The 23658-nt window shown below is 37.6% G+C and overlaps 1 protein-coding gene across 1 annotated transcript in view; it reads right to left on the bottom strand.

Moving 5' to 3' along the window:
• Nucleotides 1–8784, bottom strand: part of SEPTIN6 (septin 6) — a gene marked incomplete in the record, with an annotated part of 231349 nt that extends 222565 nt beyond the window's left edge. Inside the window, 1 exon segment of the mRNA XM_053699188.1 lies at nucleotides 8632–8784. Coding sequence (XP_053555163.1) covers nucleotides 8632–8661 — 30 coding nt within the window.
• Nucleotides 8785–23658: the final 14874 nt, after the last annotated feature.

Consider the following 23658-nt stretch of genomic DNA (forward strand, 5'->3'; position numbering starts at 1 on the left):
GTAGAGGGCACTGCCAGTGAGTTGGCTTCTGATGTAAGTCACCTTGTATTATACATTATATACATACATTTTATATATAATATAAATTCAAGCCTTAATTTAGATTGGAGTTTCAACTTTTGTATCAATGTTCTGGAGTTTTTTTTCTGTGTATTGTATTAAATTATAGAAAGAAAAAACAAAAGGGGAGTTCCACAGAACCATAACTAATCCCTTGTTGCATCAGCACCAGGAGTGTTTACACAGTACGACTGAAACCTTGCACAGACATACCATATCTGGAAAACAATCTTTGTACAGTAAAGCACTTAACATAAAATGTATGAAGTGGTTGGTAATGCTACCATTAGCTGAACTGATATGTTAAAGTGAATATTTAATGTAAAATATATATATATATATATATATATATATATATATATATTCTAAATGTGTTAGATGACTGTGGCCAATCCAATCAACTAGAGCAGTGCTTCTTAAGAACTCCTTAAAAAATGTTGGGGGTTCCCACAAGATTTGATAATGTACTGTGCTCAGGGCAACAGGAAAACAGGAGTCCATGGTACAATGGAGATCTAAGTTGCAATTACTAACCAAAGAATGGCAGTGAAGCAATTAGACAAAAAGGGATAGGAAGTTGCTGTTGCAAATAAAGTGATTTGTATCAATGTTATGGAACACCTGGGATGTGTATTTGTATTAGTGAGAGTGTGTGTGTGTGTGCATAGCTCGTTTTGTACCTCTTCAAATACGCACACACATTTTAGTCAACTGGCCAAACATTGCAAAGGCCACATTTTTTGCACACACTGATGAAAACAATTAGAGGGAATATTTCATGCAGTGGAGAGGTCTACATGGAAGGTAAAAGGAGGTAAACAAAAAGTTTAATAATTAGTGATAAGCAATAACTACTAAAGGAACAGTAAAGTCAAAACTAAACTTTCATGATTCAGATAGAGCATGTGATTTTAAACAACTTTCCAATTTATGTCTTCTCAAATTTGCTTTGTTCTCTTGAATCATCTTAGGAGCGTGCACGTGTCTTTAGCAGTCTATGGCGGCAGCAGCATTTTGTAACTATGTAGAACACTGCCTTAAACAATGTTGTAAATACTGCTGCCAGGTGGCTAGACACGTGCACGCTCTTGAGCTCAGCTAGGATTACTCTTTAACAAAGGATATCAAGAGAGCTAAACAAAATTGATAGAAGTAAATTGGAAAGTTGTTAAAAATGTCATGCTCTGTCCAATTCATTTAAGTTTAATGTTGACTTTACTGACCTTTAAAAGTACTTATTTTTTGTTAATAATCCCCTTACTTGTGTGGCATATATATAATAATAATAATAATAATAATAATAATAATAATAATAATAATAATAAATATATAAATATTGTAAAGCCACTTGACCAGGGCCGGATTTACCATTAGGCAGAGTAGGCATGTGCCTACAGGCGCCTTCCATAGAGGGGCACCTTTCTCACTGCTCCATATGCCTTTTCTGCACACCTCTGTCCTCACTCACCATAGTAGAGAATAACTTTGCCCTAAAAAAAAAAAAAGATGTCCACCATGCTGGCCGGTCCGTTCTCAAGTGAATGTGGACAGAGCAGCCAGAGCGGCCTGAGAGTAAATGTGTGGGGGTTGGTTCTTTTATGGGGAGTGACAATGTGTGCACTATTACAGAGTGCTCTGAGTACGGGGTGGGCATTTATCAGCTGCAGCGGCTGACAAAATCAAAGTTACAGATTGTACAGTCAGAGGGCAGTTTTTCATATAAAACACCATAGGTATGAATATTATTGCTAAAATGCAAAATGCCAGGGCTGTTGCACAGGATAAACACACTTTAAAAAAACAACTGACCCTTGGTTGACTGTGCACATTGCAGGCTTGGTCAGCAAAGTTTCTAAATGAAGCCCCAGTCTAGACAACCTGCACTTTTCTTGTATAAATTAGATTTAAAAAAAAAACACTGTTCTGACTGGAATCTCATCATACTGGGCAAATACTGTCTGGAGTGTTTTTAGCAGCTGCTGTAAAAAAAAAATCCTAATTCTATAAAGTTTTAGGCTTTATCTATAGGTTCATGCATGTGAACCAGGAGCTTTAGATTTTGGTGGCTACAGGTACCTGGGCTGTAAGTCCGGCCCTGCGCTTGACAGAGGTTTTGTTTTAGACTATATTACAATAATGAGGTTTTCAAAAAAAATTTACAATGTAAAAAATGGCCCCAGGTGAAAAACATTTAAGAAGCTCTGTATTGGAGCACATGTTTATTATTCCTTTGCTCCCCTTTAAATGGATACAAAAGTCAAAATTAATCGATCATGATTCAGATAGAGCATATAATTTAACCCCTTAACGACCAAGGACGTGCCTGGCACGTCCTCTGGGGTTTCAAGCGCAGAAAGCGATCGCTTCCAGATGCTTTTTAGGGTATTGCAGTGATGCCTCGATATTGAGGCATCCTGCAATACCCTTTTTTTACAAAACAAGATACCCTTTTTTTAGCCACCGATGCAGAGAGAGCCACTCTGTGGCCCTCCCTGCATCGGCAAGCAATGGTGCCAATCGTTGGTGGGTGGGAGCCTTAGCAAGGAGGCGGGTTGGCGGCCCATCGCTAATCCACTTCCTCTTCCTGTCAGGCCGGATGATTGTGCCGGTAGCGGGAGCACGCGCAGGTGGGACTGGGACCTCTACACAACAGAAAAGTGTGTGGAGGAAGAGGGGGGAATAAATGTTTTGAAAGGGATCTAAGAGAGGGGTATTGAGGGGGGGGGGAAGCTACACTACAGAAAATGGGGGGGGTTCATTTATTTTCAAAATGGCTTTTTTTTAACAAACTGGGTACTGGCAGACAGCTGCCAGTACCCAAGATGGCAGCAACTAGGTAGAGGGGGAAGGGTTAGAGAGCTGTTTTGGGGGGGGGGGGGAAACAAGGAGGTTGGGGGCTAAGGGGGATCCAACACTGCAGAATAACTATAAAAAATAAAATAAAAAAGCCTTGTATATTAGTACTGGCAGACTTTCTGCCAGTACTTAAGATGGTGGTGACAACTGTGATGAGGGAGAGGGAAGAGAGCTGTTTGAGAGGGGTCAGGGAGGGATCAGGGGGTGGGATGTGTTAGGTGGGAGGCTGATCTCTACACAAAAAGCCAATATGAACCATACAAGCTACTTAATTAACCCCTTAACTGCTGGTCATAATACAAGTGTGGTGCACAGAAGCATTTAGCGGCCTAATTACCAAAAAGCAATGCCAAAGCCATATATGTCTGCTATTTCTAAACAAAGGGGATCCCAGAGAAGCATTTACAACCATTTGTGCCATGATTGCACTGTTTGTAAATAATTTCAATGAGAAACCTAAAGTTTGTGAAAAAGTGAACAATTTTTTTTTTTATTTGATCGCATTTGGCGGTGAAATGGTGGCATGAAATATACCAAAATGGGCCTAGATCAATACTTTGGCTTTTCTACTAAAAAAAAAATTATACATGTGAAGGGATATTCAGGAATTCCTGACAGATATCAGTGTTACAATGTAACTATCGCTAATTTTGACAAAAAAAATGGTTTAGAAATAGCAAAGTGCTACTTGTACTTATTGCCCTATAACAATATGCAAAAAAGCAAAGAACATGTAAACATTGGGTATTTCTAAACTCATGACAAAATTTAGAAACTATTTAGCATGGCTGTTTTTTGGTGGTTGTAGATGTGTAACAGATTTTGGGGGTCAAATTTAGAAAAAGTGTGTTTTTTTTCCATTTTTCATTATATTTTATATATTTTTTAGTAAAATTTTTTTTATATTTTTTATAGTAAATAAGATTTTTTTTACCATAGATAGACATTCTCCCATAACCTGGAACATAAAACAGTCCCGGTCCCGGTTTAATGCATTGTAGAGATACCCAGCATGTTACCACTATGCATTGCTACATGCTGTCAGCTCTAATGCTCTGCACAATCCATATTTCACCCCCAGGCAATGCCAGTGTTTATTTACTGTCAGGTCTCCCTCCATTAATTAACTGAAAAGGACAACAAGGTCACAGCTTCAGAGTCACATCTAAGTGCACAGGATCTACATAGCTAAATCGCAAGCTGCATAAATACATTTAAAGAAGCAAATTACAAGTTTTTTGTCCTATTCAATGATAGTTGCCACGCAAAGGGGTTTGACTGTTGCTTTTTCAGACTTCTGTAGTATTTAGATAGAGTATTCTAGAAATTCCCTTATAATAAAATTAGGGCAACCTATAAACCACATAACTGTCTTAACACATCGTGTCTGTTTATGTCAGGGGATGTAACAGTAAAGGAACATAAACCCAAAAGGTTTCTTTCATGAACGAGCATTCAATTTTAAACAACTTTCAAATTTAATTCTATTATCAAATTGTCTTTGTTTTCTTGTTATTCTTTGTTGAAAACCAGGAAGGTAGTTCAGGAGTGTGCACATGTCTGCAGCCGTATATGGCAGCAGATTTGCAACAATGTTATACATTAGCAAGAGCACCAGATGGCTATTTCATGTCATGCAGTTAGTGCTCCAGACATGTGCACGCTACCTTATCTAGATATCTCTTCAACAAAGAATAACATGACGCAGATTTGATAATAAAAGTACATAAAAACTTTTTTTAAATTGTACTCTCTAGCTGAATCATGAAAGAAAATAAAAATGGCTTTCATGCCCCTTTAACAAATAAAGTATGGCTCAGCATTTTTGGAATAAGAAACACATTGTTGATATTGATCCGGCTGCTTCCAAAACCTGGGTCTTCCTCACTATTATAGGAATCGGATCTCTCAACTAGAAGCTGTAACTGTGCAATGGACATTACAAATACACTCCACTCACTGTTCCTGTTACAAAAACACTTTGTTTATGACTGTACAATCCCAATAAAGAGGACTGAAGAACATTGTTACAAGACAACAACCAATCACTGTATAAATACATCCATAATCAAACTAGCAAACGCGTCAACTTCCAATATACAATCTAAAGGATTCATTTTTTGTTGCCATGTATGCACTTTGTATAAACATTGTGAGAATTAAGTTAAAAGGGACAGTCAATTCCAAAATGTTAATGTTTAAAAAAAATAGATAATCCCTTTATTACCCATTCTCCAGTTTTGCATAATCAACACTGTTATATTAATATTCATTTAACCTCTGTGATTACCTTGTATCTAAGCCTCTTCTGACAGCCCCCTGATCACATGACTGTTTATTATCTATTGACTTGCATTTTAGCCAATTAGTGCAGTGTCATCCACAACTCCCCGGGAGAGAGCACAATGTTATCTATAAAGCTCACATGAACTAGTAGTATCCTGTTGTGAAAAGGGGAATGGGTAGTAAAGGCGTTATAAATCTTTTTAAACAATAACAATTTTGGTGTTGACTCTCCCTTTAAACATGTTTTTTCCCCAAGCACCACGATTTATTGATGTGTTTTAGAAAAACCTAATTTAATATGAACTGATAGACACAGTTAAATGTTATATTGATTTGCTGGCAGAAGACCATTACTTAAAAGGAACATGAATAGCACATTTTTTTCTTTCATGATTCAAATGGAGAATGCAATTTCAAAAAAGTTTCCAATTTAATTATATTATAAAATTTGCTTTGTTCTTGTTATCTTTGTTTAAGAGATACCTAGATAGGTAGCGTGCACATGCCTGTTGCACTACATGACAGGAAACAGTGCTGCCATCTAGTGCTCCTGCTAATGTATAACATTGTTGCAAAACTGCTTTCATATAGTGCTGCAGACACGTGCACACTCCTGAACTTAACTTCCTGATTTTCATCAAAATATACCAAAAGAACAAAGAAAAAGTGATAACAAAGGGACATTACACTTTTTTATTTATGTTACTTAATTCTGTACTGTGTGTAGAATTAAGTAATATTAAAGGGACATAAAACCCCAAAAAATTATTTCATGAGTCAGATAGAACATACAACTTTAAACAACTTTCCAATTTAACATCTATTATGAAAATGTCTTTGTTTTCTTGTTGTCCTTTGTTGAAAATCAGGAAGGTAAGTTCAGGAGCGTGCACGTGTCTGCAGCACTATATGGCAGCAGTTTTGCAACAATGTTACACATTAGCAAAAGCACCAGATGGCAGCACTGTTTCCTGTCATGTAGTGCTCCAGACGTGCACGCTACCTATCTAGATATCTCTTCAATAAAGATAAAGCAAATTCAATAATAGAAGTAAATTGGAATTGTTTTTAAAATTGTATTCTCAATCTGAATCATGAAAGAAAAAATGTGGGTTTCATGTCTCTTTAACCTAGCAGTACCAGCAAAACAAAGCAAATGAAAGATTTAACCCTTTCCCACCAGAACTTGTCTGCATAGGAACAAAGTTCTGATGTAAACTAATTGAAATCACGCGATCATTTGATTTCAATGATGTGATTGGGTGAGAGGGGACTGCCTATGACGCTAGGCACGCGCTCCAACCCGCAATCCTATTTACCAAGGCACTATGGCTTTAGGACAGCCAAACGGCTAGGACGTTCCATGCCGTCCTAAATGGCACTAAAGCCCAACGCAGTTAGGACGGCCTGGAACGTCCTAATGGTGGGAAGGGGTTACACTCCCCCATATATAGTGCGTTGCCACACTGGGTAAAGCATCTGACTGCACTACATTTAGCTCATCTGCACAATTGGGCATGGTGTGATTAGACAGCAAGCCAGTAACACACTTGTGGAAAAAAAAAAACACAGCAGAAAAGGACAGAGATGAAAATAAGGTAAGTTACATTTTGGGTGGTTAAAGCTTTACATTTGCTTTATTTTTGTTACTGGTACCACAAGGCCAATGTTTCACAATTCTGCATAGTTTTTCTGTAATTTAACTCTGCTCACTGCAGACTTCACAAACCTAACCCTGCTGCATATCTGTCACTAACTGGCTTCAGCAGGAGTCATCGGTACTACAAAAAGATAAACAGCTTCACTAACGAAATGACAGTGGCTACCTTGGTCTTCTCCATTCACAAGTTCAGATCGGTTCCTCTAAACCAGTGGTTTTCAACCAGTGTGCCGTGGCACACTAGTGTGCCGTGAGAGATCCTCTGGTGTGCCGCGGCAGACTGATAACAGTGCAGGGGGGTGTCCCTCTTTCAAATTTTGAAATATTGGGTGGTATGTGACAGGCTCATCAGGCACCATTTACAACCATGACATTGACATTCATTCACAGACAATGATTATGATTGTTTGTGAATGAATGTCAATATGTCATGTACAGTTTGTAGGAGGCATGGCATGACAGCACAGTACAGTGTGTATATATATATATATATATATATATATATACATACATACATACACTGTATTAGGCTACAATGTGTGATTTTGTAAAATATTGGGATGGTAGTGTGCCACAGGATTTTTTAATGTAAAAAGGTGTGCCACCGCAAAAAAAAGGTTGCAAATCACTGCTCTAAACAAGGCAAGTGGTTGGAGGAGTCAGGCTTATAAAAAATCAGTTTGAACAATCAAGTTGTTAAATGCAGTCAAAACATTTTAATGTAGTATGTTAACTTACTACAAGAATAAAAAAAATCCTGTAATTATAATGCAGTTTATGTCCTTTAATAACCTTTTACATTAAAAAAAAAAGTTTTTAACTTAAGTACACAAGAGTGAGATTATTGAGCACACACTCAACAAAAAGGGATTCCTCCCCTCAGTTAGACCTACACTATATGTAAATAAATCCACTGTTTTGGAGATATTAGATTAAGCTGGTATTGGGGAGTTGAGAATGAATGCATGAGATGTGTGGGGTACAAATTGTATTTTTAGTCTTGCTGCAGGGGATGGGGGTTGCAAAGGAAATCTTTAAAGTCAATCAGTCCCCAATACTTGACACTTTGTAGCTCACTAAAGTGATGCAGCACCACAGACTAAATCAGGAAATAAAAGAGATTGGCTTTATTACAAACATCCATCATTTCATATTTCTGCTAGAGCTGAGCATTTAAGGAGCTATATAAAAAGCACAAGTAATTGTACACAGGTAGCTTATTTCCTATGAACACGTCATAAACACAGTAATTAACCTCTTCAATACCAGAGATTAATCACATACGTATATTATATACAGTATTCACAAAACCCCATCGAATAATGGGTTTCTGGAGGTAGCAGAAATGTGAAGGATTCTTAAAAGTACCTGCTACTCTAAATTAACCCTATGTCTGCCAGAATATTTCTCATATTTGTACTAGTTTCATTTATCATACTGTAGGAGCCATTCTACACCATACATACTGTCTTCACTGCCTGTAGTGCCAGGCAACCCATTCATTGCATTTCTCCAGTGCCAACGCCCAGCATCTGCTGTTTTTCCCAGCACACAGACAGCATCAGCTCAGGACTAGCACAGCCACACACTGCTCTGCATACAATGGGGGGAAAGCTAGTGCACCCCCGCCGCCAAGTAGTGAGCAAGGTAGAAGATGGAAACACAGTATGGTGCATACACCATGGCCACACAAGCAAACTATTCATGCAAACAAAGAAATAGCTGCCCATATTATTTCATCTCCGTAAATCTCCATCATCTCCACTTACCATCTGCCTTGCTATCTCGGTGGCCGCCATGGTCAGTCCCTCAAAGAAACTGAACAGGAAACCGACAAAGAGAAACTGTTACAATCTGGCCTCTACCATGAGGAAGAACAGGGGGAGCTGCGACCATCCAGCTACCAACCCCCTGGAGGCGCATTCACTTTCACAGCAGGTGCGCTATGTAACCATTTTCTCAGATTTTGTTATACTCATGAAGCCAGTTGTCTGAGCAGAGATGGTGTACAGGAAACATAAATAAGGAAATATGTCAAAGTGTCACCACTCTGGGCAAATAGAATCTTCCTCTCTTCAATGAAATGTCATTAAGATTTTCACTGGTTTTTGGATGAAACTGCAACATTTGTAAATGGTGGGAAATGATGTACAACAAAACATAATTTATTTATTTTTTTAACGTTAGAATGCCTGAGAAAAAATCATGGGGCACAGCCTCCTTCACTATTACCCCTTAAAAATGATTAAAAAGTGATATATATATATATATATATATATATATATATATATATATATATATATATATATATCTTAAATTATCATGATGCATTTTTGCATGTAATTAATATAAATATTGTAGGAGTAAAGTGAGTTCTGAAAGGGAAAGTGTTGGACAGCAAACTATAAAGTGCAGGCACATTTATCATAGTTCTACTTGATGGAATCTAACCTAGAAATGGAACCATTCCAGTAACTACTTAGGAAGAGAAAAATAAGAGAGGATATAATTATAGAGCACTTTAACATAACAATTGGTATGAGAGAACTGTGTCGTAAAAGGCATAAGCTATTATAGGTAAAACGCACTATCCAAATTGTAATCAATATAAAGTTAAAATAAAACTTTGTCTCTTTGTTCTACTGACAGCTAAAGTATTTCTCTATGTCAGTGGAGTAGTTCCTCATTTATCAGGTGCAACTTGTTTTCAGAAATATACTCAGAGCAAAATTGTGCTGCTTATTTTACTGCTTAGTACGAAACTAAAAGGGGAAATATTTTAAACAGGAACTTTTAATTATACTTTTTCACATGAACAGGGTGTCATCAAAGAGACAATACAATTAAAATTAAAGGGACATTAAACCCACATTTTTTTTCTTTCATTATTCAGATAGAGAATACAATTTTGAACAACATTCCAATTTACTTCTATTATCTAATTTCCCTCATTCTTTAGATATCCTTTGTTTAAGAAATAGCAATGCATATGGGTGAGCCAATCACACAAGGCATCTATGTGCAGCCACCAATCAGCAGCTTCTAAGCCTATCTAGATATGCTTTTCAGCAAAGAATGTCAAGAGAATGAAGCAAACTAGATAATAGAAGTAAATTAGAAAGTCGTTTAAAGCTGCATGCGCTTTATAAACCTTGAAAGAAAAAAAAATTAGGTTTAATGTCCCTTTAACCCCTTAGTGGCCACAGCACTTTTCAATTTTCTTACCATTTGGGACCAGGGCTATTTTTACATTTCTGCGGTGTTTGTGTTTAGCTGTAATTTTCCTCTTACTCATTTACTGTACCCACACATATTATATACCGTTTTTCTCGCCATTAAATGGAATTTCTAAAGATACCATTATTTTCATCATATCTTATAATTTACTATAAAAAAATTATAAAATATGATAAAAAAAATAGAAAAAAACACACTTTTTTTTCTAACTTTGACCCCCAAAATCTGTTACACATCTACAAACACCAAAAAACTCCCATGCTAAATAGTTTCTAAATTTTGTCCTGAGTTTAGAAAAAATGTTGTCCTGAGTTTAGAAATACCCAATGTTTACATATTCTTTGCTTTTTTTGCAAGTTATAGGGCAATAAGTACAAGTAACACTTTCCTATTTCCAAACAATTTTTTTTTTTAAATTAACAATAGTTACATTGTAACACTGATATCTGTCAGGAATCCCTGAATAACCCTTCACATGTATATATTTTTTTTAGTAGACAACCCAAAGTATTGATCTAGGCCCATTTTCGTATATTTCATGCCACCATTTCACCGCCAAATGCGATCAAATAAAAAAAAAGTTCACTTTTTCACAAACTTTAGGGTTCTCACTGAAATTATTTACAAATAGCTTGTGCAATTATGGCACAAATGGTTGTAAATGCTTCTCTGGGATCCCCTTTGTTTAGAAATAGCAGACATTTATGGCTTTGGCATTACTTTTTGGTAATTAGAAGGCCGCTAAATGCCGCTGTGCACCACACTTGTATTATGCCCAGCAGTGAAGGGGTTAATTAGGTAGCTTGTAGGGTTAATTTTAGTTTTAGTGCAGAGATCAGCCTCCCACCTGACAAATCCCACCCCCTGATCCCTCACTGACCCCTCTCTTCCCTCCCCACCTCACAATTGTCACCATCATCTTAAGTACTAAAATAAAAGGCTTTTTTTTAATAGATTTTTTTTTAAATCTATATATAATGCTTAGTTGGATCCCCCCTTAGCCCCCAACCTCCCTGATCCCCCCAAATAGCTCTCTAACCCTCCCCCCTCTACCTATTTGCCACCATCTTCTGGCAGTACCCAGTTTGGTCAAAATTTGGCTTTTTTTATAATTATAGCCCATTTTTCTGTAGTGTAGCTGCCCCCCCCCAATACCCTACCCCCTCCCCCTCCCAGATCCCTTTCCCAATAATTAATTCTTTATTTCCCCCCTCCCTCTCCATCCTTCACTGTATACCATACTGTCACTATACTTGATTCTGTGCTAAGTAGTGCGTGTGCGCGGGCTCGGGCTCCTGCCCCACTCGTACACTCCCGGTGACCTTGCCGCACTGCCGCAACTGGATCCCAGCTGAGAGAAAGTGAACCAGCGATGGGCCGCCCACCCGCCTCCCTCGTATCCCTCCCACGCCACCAACGATCGGCACCATCGCTGGCCGATGCAGAGAGGGCCACAGAGTGGTCCTCTCTGCATCGGTGTGCTTAAAAAGGGTATTGCCGTGATGCCTCAATATTGAGGCATCACTGCAATACCCTGAAAGCGTCTGGAAGCAATCACGATCGCTTCCAGCACTTGAAACCCAAGAGGACATGCCAGGCACGTCCTTGGTCATTAACTGACACTTTTTGTAGGACGTGCCTGGCACACCCTTGGTCGTTAAGGGGTTAAACCTGATTCATGATTTGGATAGAGAATTCAATTAAAAAAAACTTCCAATTTACAGTATTTGCAGTTATGTATAACTTGTTGCAAACAATGCTACCTGATGGCTAATGACAGGTACACTTTAAAGGGACAATGTACTGTAAACATTTCTCCCCTTTAATGTGATCAGTCTTACCTACTTAAGTCTACTAAATTCTTTTGTAAATAGCTCATCTACCTTAAAGGGATAGCAGTCTACACCTTGGTCATCTAAAAGTCGAACCTTAGATTAAGCTGCAAATAGCCTCCTGCACCTTTTCTATATCATGCAGCAGGAACAGTAAAAAGTTATTTTAAAATGAATATTGTTTCTGACCCCTTTGAAATGGCACTATGTGCAGAATTATATAACATTAGTATGTAAGTTTACTGCCCCTTTAATAGCTTTTTTTGTATAAAAAAATAAGCCAAAAGCAGCAATTCTCCATACATTTGATGCTCTGCAACTGGTATAACAAGTAGTTAAAAGCACATAAGGGGAAACCAATTTTAGACTACAATGTCCCTTTAAAACTTATACCAAGGAGCTAGCCAGCAAGCTGAGAGGAAGCTTTCAGCTTAAGCTCTGAGCAAAAAGCATAAAAATAAGCACTTTTTAAGTTGGTTTTGGCACCAAAAGACCTAATCATCAAGACCTGTCAGCTCCTAAACACTTTTGGGAAGCAGCAGGACAAATTTTGGACGTTTTGGAGCAATTTTTGAGCGGTCCGGTTCCCAGGACCAGGCCGAAACTAGGAAAGTCCATGGATGCGGCCTACCCCGGGCCAGCCATAATGGTAGACGCATGAAGGAGTAGCTCCGGATGTAGTTATAGCAAAACCTGAGTGCTTACTACAGAAAATGCACAGAGAACGGCACTAAGTGGCATCGTAAGCATTTCCTAATCGCTGCCCGACACTGACAGGCTGCAAAAGAAGCGGAGGAGAAGCAACGCAATGGCGCAATGAGAGGGCGGCCTAGAACTAATTAAGCGAAAAGAAGCCACTCCACAGTCAAGATCAGAGATCTCACAGACGGAGGACATATGGCTAGAGCTCCGGTAAGCTACACCATATCTGAAATTACGCCATGATATAGGGCGAAAGGCACAGAGACACTGGGGAAAAGTATATAGGTTGAAACGCCACGTGGGAAGCTACTTCTAGAAAAGGGGCCAGCAAGCAAAAGGATACTATCAAAATACTCTGGGCTATATATATATAGATGTTTATTGAGAGATTTACTGGAGAAGAAAGAATGCCCCAATGAAGGGAAATAAGGAGAAAACACAGCAGAATGAAGGCATATTAACGTTCACAAGGCATTTAATGTAGCCCACAGGTTCCATATCTTATATAATATAACGAAGGGTGCTCCTTTTTTCTCTTTTTTTTTTTTTAGACAACAAAACACAAAAAGCAATAAAAACCCTATTATGTGCTACTGAAAGAAGAAGTGATTACAAACATTAAGAAAAAGGGACTATATATATATTATAAAGCTTTAACAGCATTCTCTACCTCTCTTGCCTTATTTTTCTAAGCAGATAAGGGGAAAGGGAAAAGACAAAATAAAATCTCATTGGCATAACTTTGCAAAACACAGCATGGCAGCCAGAAGACAAAATAAACCAGCAACTCCACTCAAAACAGTAGCTGTGCAGGATTTCTTTAAACTCTCTAAAGGAGATAAAACCAAAGATAAAGGAGACATACTACCAGAAGAGGAAATGGAGTCTGATGGGGAATCAATAATAGCTGAGGAATCCCATGCACCAGTCACTAAAGCTGACATTACCAATCTAGTCTCTAAACAGGACATCACTTCAATTTTTGATAAGATGTGGGAGAAAATGGACACACTTCAGACTACTGTAACAAACAGTTTAGCTGAGATTAAGAACGATATCACTAGTCTGGGCACAAGGGTTGAGTCCCTGGAGGAGAAGGAGGAGACCATGGAGGAAGAGATAACAGCAGTCTTGCAACAAATTTCTGAACAAAAACAAGAACTAGCAGAAGTTAATGAAAAATTAGAAGACCTAGAAAATAGGAATAGAAGATGTAATATTCGACTAAAGGGTATTCCGGAATCCATAACAACACCAGATCTAACTTCCTATTTACTACAACTCTTTCAAGCAGTCACAGGATCTTCGGAGGAAGGAAAGTTTCAGATGGAAAGAGCTCATAGAGCTCTGAGAGCTAAACCGAGGGACACGGAACCTCCAAGGGATGTGATCACCAAACTACTGAGATTTCCTGAAAAAGAGGAGATCATGCTGGCGGCGAGGAAAAACCCCACCTTCAAGTTCAAAGGGACTGTTGTACAACTATATCAGGATTTATGTATCAAGACACTATAAAAAAGGTCTTCCCTTCGTCCTCTAACACAGCTATTGCGGAAGAACCAGATCATATACAGATGGGGATTCCCCTTTGCCCTCCATATACACCATGAAGGGAAAACAATTACGCTCAAAGATAAACAAGATATTCCAGGGATCTGTCAGATACTTAAACTAGAGTGCCCAGAGGATCCAGATAATCAACAGGATAACAACAGAAGACCCCCTCGACAACAGAGAGGAATCCAACAAACTGAGAGATGGACAAAAGTTCCCAAAAGAAAACAAAGACCTTGAAGGACTAACCAGAGACAAAAATGAGACGGTATTTATGTAGACTTTTGTGCTTCTAAACCTTCTCCTACAATAGGGAGGAGAGTACATAATCTGGGGGCATAATGTTTACGATTCACTGTAAGCCTATGATGGTAAATAGGTGACACAGGTGTGAGCCCCCTGATGTAGGGTAGGATCCAGTTTATGCAATGTGAATTGTTTGAAATTCTTTGACATCAGTTGATTAGGTTAATTACAATAGATAAAAGATGAATAGGTATTAAATCAAATCTGCTATATCTAATGTTATACAGTTTATAACCAGGGCTAGATAAGCCAGTTCGCTTAGTTTCTAGAGCACTCATGTTTTAATATGTATAGGGTGCAATCCAGCAGTTTTTGTTAACATAACTACATATCCAACTAAAGTGAAATGTTCGGGTGGAAGTTAAAACACCAGACAAATATTAATGTTGTATATATGATTGTGACTATGTTTAAAATTGGGTTATTTTTTTTTATTTCAAGTTCCGTTGAGCAGTATAATGAAAAATTTTCTCTCCAGAAAACTGAAAATCAGAATAACAAAAACAGAAGTGAGGATGAGGAGGACGTACTATTCAGGTATAGGGGGATGAGGAGGGGGGACACTACATATGGCAGCTAAGTTACATATCATATCCCACAATGTACGGGGTCTAAACACAGACACAAAAAGGAAAACAGCGATCACACAATACTTAAACTTGGGGGCCAAAATCATATTCCTCCAGGAGACACATTTTGTCCAACAACAAATCCCTAGACACTGGTCAAAACATTTTCAGCAACATTTTCATGCCACCGCTGATAGCAAAAAAAGGGGGGTATCTATCCTCATACACAACTCACTCCAATTCACTAAGGAAGAGATCATAAAGGACAAGGAGGGAAGGTATATTATAGTAAGGGGTAATTTACAGGGAGCACAGGTCACACTGTGCAACTTATACGCTCCTAACGAACAACAACATACCTTTTTTACAAATCTATCCCACATCCTGACCCAATGGTCGCAAACAAAAATTATTTTAGCAGGTGACTTTAATATAAACTTAAGTACAACTAGGAAGGACACTTCATCCAAAATTTCTAGCAAACAGTTAAGACTAAACTCTATCTCTAAATCCATTAGAGACACACTAGAGAGCCACAATATTTTGGATACATGGACAACACTATATGGCCAGACCTCGGACCATACTTATTACTCACCTGCACACAAATTATACACTAAACTGGACTATATTTACATTAGCCAAATTCTGCTACCCAACCTAACATTCTCTAAAATTCACGCCTCAGTATGGTCTGACCATTCTATTATACAAATACAACTAGACGGCATAATAAATGTAAACAGACAGAGATCATGGACGTATGATCCAGTGCTCTTAAAACAGCCAAACATACAATCTACAATTCTCGGACACCTTAAAGAGTACTGGAGTATAAACACTAATTCTCTAAGCAGTCCGAGCATTATATGGGCAGCCCATAAGCCATTCATTAGAGGCATGCTGATCAAAGAAAAAGCAAAACAGCTGAAAAAGATTAGAAGTACGGTAGACACCCTACAGCGAGACATTGAGGACTTAGAGAGAACACATAGATCCACCAAGACCCAAGCAATTTTAGAACAATTAACACAAAAAAGGAAAGACCTGAATAAAATCTTAAATGATAATTCCCTTAGAGCACTACATAAACTGAAAACATTTTATTTTCTACACGCAAATAAACCTGACAGATATCTAGCCCACAAGCTGAGGGAAAGGACAAAAACTATGTCTATCCGACAAATACAAAAAACAGACGGGACAGTAACATCAAACCCACAAGAAATTACAGATTGCTTCGCACATTATTATGAGACACTCTATAATGGGCATACAGCACAACATACCACCCAAACAGAACTTATCAAGTCCCAACTTTTAGAGAAAGCAGATATGCCCAAATTAGATAAAGAAGGGGTAGAGGCGTTGGAGGCAGAGATTACAATGCAGGAAATAAGTCTAGCAATAAAAGACCTCAAAAATGGCAAAGCGCCCGGACCAGACGGGTTTTCGGGAGAATACTACAAATTTTACAAAACAAATCTGCTACCACATATACATAAATTTTGTAATGATATTTTGGGGGGGGCCCAGATCCCACCAGACCTACTAAGAGTTAAGATAGTAGTAATCCCGAAACCAGGAAAAAACCCTAAACTACCCCAAAATTATAGGCCAATTTCGTTAATTAACCAAGATGTGAAAATTTTCACAAAAATCTTAGCAAATAGACTAAAGCTATATCTCCCCTCACTGATTCACCCCGACCAAGTCGGTTTCATTAAGGATAGGGAAGCCCCTGACAATGTACGACGTACTATAGCCCTGGTGGAGTATTTGGAGAAAACGGAAACGCCTTCTCTGCTCCTTTCACTGGATGCGGAGAAGGCGTTTGACAGGGTGGACTGGTTATACATGCTAGACATTCTAAAACATGTGGGATTCGGAGACAAATTCATTAAGGCAATAAAGAGTCTATATTCAGCACCTACAGCCACGATAAGAGCAGCAGGGTATCAATCAAGGCCCATTAATATATTAAATGGCACACGACAGGGATGTCCGTTGTCACCCCTTTTGTTTGCCCTTTGCGTGGAGCCTTTAGCAGCTTGCATTAGGACCAACACAGATATTAAGGGAATCCAACTAGAAAAGGGGGAACACAAATTAACTTTATTTGCGGACGATATTTTACTTACGCTCACAAAACCTTTGAGGTCCCTCCCTAATCTGTATCAATTAATAGATGAATTCTCCAGGGTCTCGGGGTTCAAAATTAACTCAGACAAATGTGAGGCTCTCCCATTGTCAATACCGACACATACACAAAAATTAATAGAAGCCAATTTCGACTTTAAATGGGCTAAAAACGCAATTAAATACCTGGGGGTACAAATTACATCCTCACCGGAAACCTTATACAAAGCAAATTATCCTCCTCTCTTTAAAACTATAAGAAACGATATAAGAAAGTGGCGGAAGGGCAGTTTTTCATGGTACGGTAGACTAGTAGCAGTAAAGATGAATGTGCTTCCTAGATTACTATATCTGTTTAGAGCTCTACCTATCAAAGTCCCGCAAAAGGATCTGGAAGATTTGCAGTCAGAAATAATTAGATTTATAAGAGGCAATAAAGCGGCCAGAATTGCTGCACACATACTCAAACAGCATAAACACTTAGGAGGCATAGGTGTGCCAAATTTGGTGGACTATTATCAGGCAGCCAGATTAGCACAGACTACATTAATAGTTAAGGGCTGCAGAGGTCTTACATGGCCTGGCATCGAAGCAGACATAGGAGGCTATAGTAACCCAATAGACATTATATGGAACCTCAATACGCAAACACAGAAGTCACAGCAAAAACTGAAGATCACAGAGGAAACTAAGCAGCTATGGCATCAATTGACTAAAACACTGAAACTCATTCCACAGCAATCCACGACAATACCACTTAGAGCACTGATACACATAGATTTTCAGAGACAAGTAGCCAAATGGGAGAATAAGGGACTCTACAGAGTAGCGGACGTCTTAGATAAAGGAAAAGTGATGACATATACACAGATAAAAGAAAAAATACACCCAGTCACTTTACCATGGTTTTTATATCTCCAGGTATCCAGTGCAATCAATAAATATAGGCAAGGCCACATACCCGCTACACTCACTACCCTAGAACAGCTTACAAAATCATCAGATAGGGGAAAAAAAGTAATATCGCGGCTATATTTAGCGCTGCAGGAAGCCAAAAACAAAACAAAACCGAAGTTACATGAGAACTGGGAAATAGACTTAGAAGCTCGGTACGAGAAAGAGGAATGGCGGAATATTTATGCTAGTATCAGTAAGGGATTAATAGGAGCAGACCTCATAGAGAACGCACTTAAGACTTCATATCGATGGTATCTCACACCTTTGAAATCGTCACATTACACTCCTCAGGATAGCAGATCATGTTACAGGGGATGTTCAGAGATTGGATCCTATATCCATATGTGGTGGGATTGTCCAAAAATAAAACCTAAATGGCATAAACTTGAAAACCTCCTCATAAAAATGTTAGGAGATACATTTAAGCTAACAGCATCACAGGCTTTACTACATGTTCCACAGGAATCGTTAAATTCGGCGGTTAATACACTGATCAACATTTTATGTACAGCCACAAGACTCTGTATAGCCAGGTACTGGAAGGTAGGAGCGCCTGGATGGTCAGAAGTAATAGATAAAATAGAAGGCATTTATGCAATGTCTGAGTCAGCAGCATGGATACAGAGCAAGATGGGGCACTTTCAGAATATTTGGGTACATTGGATAATGAATAAACACGGAGCTCGTAGGATCACTGATCTGGGTCAGGAGGGAACACAGAATGCTTAAGGGAATAAAAGCTTAGGGCCGTAATACTCCTCATCCATCAGAAAAACAGTTAGTGTGAGAGAATAACCAGTGGTAACAAATACCGAAATCAAAAAGGAAAAATGTAGATAATAAAGTAAGAGACATTATTGACTGCTCAACGGGAAGAATTAATGTTTTAATTTTGTTAAACATTTGGTTTGTTGTTAAAGTTAGAGGGGAGGGGGGGAGGGGAGGGGATAGTTATACAAAAATAAAGGATGTTTACACCGTAAAGCATAGATTGACCATTGTTAAACTCTAAAATGCTATTGTCATGATTGATATGTTGTGATACGTACCAATAAAAAATATTTCAACCTAAAACTTATACCAAGACAAGTAAGCAATTGTCCTTTTAAATATACAGCCTGTAGAAATAAGTTATTTTCACGTTTTTTTTTTCTTTTTAAGCAGACATTCAAAAGTTGAATTGAATATTTTTTATTCAGTTTGTGAAACTTGTGCCTTTCCACTAAGAGAGCAAACAGAGTTGCCTGTATCAGCCAGTAGGCAATTGACTCTTAAGAATCAGTTGTGCACAAACATCCATTTCCTGTGTGTTCCTTTAACTTCTTTATATGCACAACAGAATATTTTGAGTTCATCCTTCCTTAAAGACATGTAGTCTTTATATTAAATACTTAAAGGTTTTATCTTGCTTTCCAATACCTTTTCAAAAAAATATTTTAAAACATTTGAGCTTTGAGGGTCACCATGTTCAAAATGTTGATTCACATATCAATAAGATATTCACTGTGTGATTTCCTAAGTTTGATGCCTAAAATAACAGAATTTATTTATCTTGCATGTTTTGCTATTAAGGGCTAGATTACTGTTGCGCATGAGCGATCAGGGGTTTATTGCGGCTCTTTGTGTGCAAGTATTACATATTGAAAGTAAACGCGATCACTTGAGCACAATTGAATTTATTGTGCGTTGGGATAGCGCAGCTTCAGAGTTCTGGTTAACTGTTATACTCGACAAAAAAGTTGCAATTTAAAAAAAAAAAATACATTTCAAAAAGTACAGTTATGCTCATAATGACACTAATAAAATTATTTTAAAAAACTATTGCATAATAAAATTATAAGGGCTCAAACATATGAGGTGTTAGAAATAAAAAGGGCTGGAAAGGGCTTTAAAGCAATACTGAACCCAAATTTTTTTTCTTTCATGACTTAGACAGAGCACACAAATTTAAGCAACTTACTAATTTACTCCTATTATAAAGTTTTCTTCGTTCTCTTGGTATCTTTATTTAAAAAAACAGGAATATAAGCTTACGAGACGGCCCATCTTTGGTTCAGTACCTGGGTAGTGCTTGCTGATTGGTGACTAAATGTAGCCACCAATCAGCAAATGCTATCCAGGGTGCTGTACCGAAAATGGGCCGGCTCCTAAGGTAACATAACTGCATTTTCAAATAAAGATACAAAGAGAATGAAAAAAAATATATTAATTGGAGTAAGTTAGAAAGTTGCTTAAAATTGCATATTCTATCTGAATCATGAAAGAAAAAAATGGGTTTTTATATCCCTTTAACATAGAAATACACACACACAAACGCTATATTCGAAGTTCGGCTTTTTTCACATATCAGGTAAGTGCTCGTGAGAAAACCTTTTACTTTCAACTTGTAATATGGGCGCACAAAAAACTCGTGAGCAGGAGAGCTAATTTGTGCTCCACTCATAATCTAACCCTAAAACTTCAAAAGCCAAAATCTCAGTTTAAAGAGGCATAAAACACAAATGTTGTTTCTGATAAAATAGTTTAAGTTTGGTAGTATGTTCCTGCAATTTAAAATGTAACATTTTAGTTGCAAAATGTTAGTGACCGGATGAAGTGCAAATACTGACTTTAGAAACTCAACCCTACTTCATTCTAAACAGTTGGTGCTTGATCAATGTAGTAGCTAATTTGTATATGTCCTTAAAGGGACATGATACATTTTTTCTTACATGATTTAGAAAGAGAATGCAATTTTAAACAACTTTCCAATTTACTTCTGTTATGTCATTAGCTTTATTCTCTTGATATCCTTTGTTGAAAAGGTTATCTAAATAGGCTCAGTAGCTGCTGATTGGTGGCTGCACATAGATGCCTCGTGTGATTGGCCCACCCATGTGCATTCCTATTTCTTCAACAAAGGATATCTAAAGAGTGAAGCAAATTAGATAATAGAAATAAATTGGAATGCTGTTTAAAATTGTTTTCTTTATCAGAATTTATGAAAGATTTTTTTGGAGTTTCATGTCCCTTTAACTGGCAACAGAAGAGAACATAAGTTAAAAAAAATACTTAAAGGAACACTGAACTCAAATTTTTTCTTTCGTGATCCAGATAGAGCATGCAATTTTCTAATTTACTCCTATTATCAATTTTTCTTCATTCTCTTAGTATGTTTATTTGAAAAGCAAGAATGTAAGTTTAGATGCCAGCCCATTTTTAGTGAACAACCTGGGTTGTCCTTGCTGATTGGACAGCACCAATAAACAAGTGCTGTCCATAGTCCTGAACCAAAAATTTGCTGGCTCCTTAGTTTAGATTCCTTCTTTTACAAATAAAGATAGCAAGAGAACGAAGAAAAATTGATGATAGAAGTAAACTATAATGTTGTTTAAAATTGCATGCTCTATCTGAATCATGAAAAAATTTGGGTTCAGTGTCCCTTTAAAGGGACAATGTACTATTATTGTACTTTGTGTTCCCAATGATTAATTTTGCCCACTAGAGTGTATTACATTGCTTACAACTAGTTACTTTACCTTAATTTTATAATTTGAAATAGCTGGTTCTTTAGTAAATATTTCAATATGTAAATACTGGTTATAGAAAAGCTATATAAACAAAACGGTTTAGAAGAAATTACACTCCTTGTAGGGGGGGCAGCGGCAGGGACAGAGAGATAAAGGGACAGTTATTATTGTTTAAAAAGATAGATAATCCCTTTTTCTTTCATGTAATTGGCAAGAGTCCATGAGCTAGTGACATATGGGATATACAATCCTACCAGGAGGGGCAAAGTTTCCCAAACCTAAAAATGCCTATAAATACACCCCTCACCACACCCACAATTCAGTTTTACGAACTTTGCCTCCTATGGAGGTGGTGAAGTAAGTTTGTGCTAAGATTTCTACGTTGACATGCGCTTCTCAGCATTGTTGAAGCCCGATTCCTCTCAGAGTACAGCGAATGTCAGAGGGACGTGAAGGGAGTATCACCTATTGAATACGATGATTTCTCTAACGGGGGTCTTTTTCATGGGTTCTCTGTTATCGGTCGTAGAGATTCATCTCCTACCTCCCTTTTCAGATCGACGATATACTCTCAAATTTACCATTACCTCTACTAATAACTGTTTTAGTACTGGTTTGGCTATCTGCTATATGTGGATGGGTGTCTTTTGGTAAGTATGTTTTCATTTACTTAAGACACTCTCAGCTATGGTTTGGCACTTTATGCAATTATATAAAGTTCTAAATATATGCATTGTACTTATATTTGCCATGAGTCAGGTTCATGTATTTCCTTCTGCAGACTGTCAGTTTCATATTTGGGAATATAAACACTTTAAGAAATTTATTTCTTACCTGGGGTTTAGTCTTTTTCAATTTGACTACTTTTTGCATTTGCGGGTATTAGGCCCGCAGGTGCGTCAAATGTTAGACTTTATTGCATCATTTTTGGCGCAAACTTTTTTGGCGCGGAAAAATACGTTTTTGACGCAACTTCGTCATTTCCGGCATCATATGTGACGCCGAGACCTTTCACACGGCGGCGTCATTAGTGACGCAAGTGTGTCATTTCAAGTCATTTTTGGCGCCAAAAAAGTTTACGTTACGTTGTGCGTCATACTTGGCGCCAATTTTTCTTCATTATTTTAATACCCCATTGTTGTTTGCCTCCTGCTTTCTTTTCTATCAAGAGGCCTATGCTTTTGCATTTTTTCCCATTCCTGAAACTGTCATTTAAGGAAATAGATAATTTTGCTTTATATGTTGTTTTTTCTCTTACATTGAGCAAGATGTCCCAATCTGATCCTATCTCTAAAGTTTCTGCTGGAACATTGCTGCCTGACATCGGCTCTACCAAAGCTAAATGCATTTGTTGTAAAATTGTAGAAATTATTCCACCGATTGTCATTAGTAATAGTTGTCATGATAAACTTTTACATACAGATAGTGTTTCTATCAGTAATAGTACATTGCCAGTTGCAGTTCCTTCAACTTCTAATGTGCATGATATACCTGTAAATTTTAAAGAATTTGTTTCTGAATCTATTATGAAGGCTTTTTCTGCATTTCCACCTTCTAATAAACGTAAAAGGTCTTTTAAAACTTCTCATTTAGCTGATGAAATTTCAAATGACCAACAACATAATAATTCATCCTCTTCTGATGAGGATCTATCTGAAACAGAAGATCCTTCCTCAGATATTGACACTGACAAATCTACTTATTTATTTAAAATAGAGTATATGCGTTCTTTATTAAAAGAAGTGTTAATTACTTTGGATATTGAGGTAACCAGTCCTATTTACGTTCAGTCTAATAAATGTTTAAATTCTGTTTTTAAACCTCCTGTGGTTTCCCCAGGTGTTTTCCCCATTCCTGAGGCTATTTCTGATATGATTTCTAGGGAATGGAATAAGCCAGGTACTTCCTTTATTCCTTCTTCAAGGTTTAAGAGATTGTATCCTTTACCAGCAAATTCTATAGAGTTTTGGGAAAAGGTCCCCAAAGTTGAT

The sequence above is a fragment of the Bombina bombina genome, chromosome 1, assembly GCF_027579735.1.
Source record: "Bombina bombina isolate aBomBom1 chromosome 1, aBomBom1.pri, whole genome shotgun sequence".
NCBI classification, from domain to species: Eukaryota; Metazoa; Chordata; class Amphibia; order Anura; family Bombinatoridae; genus Bombina; species Bombina bombina.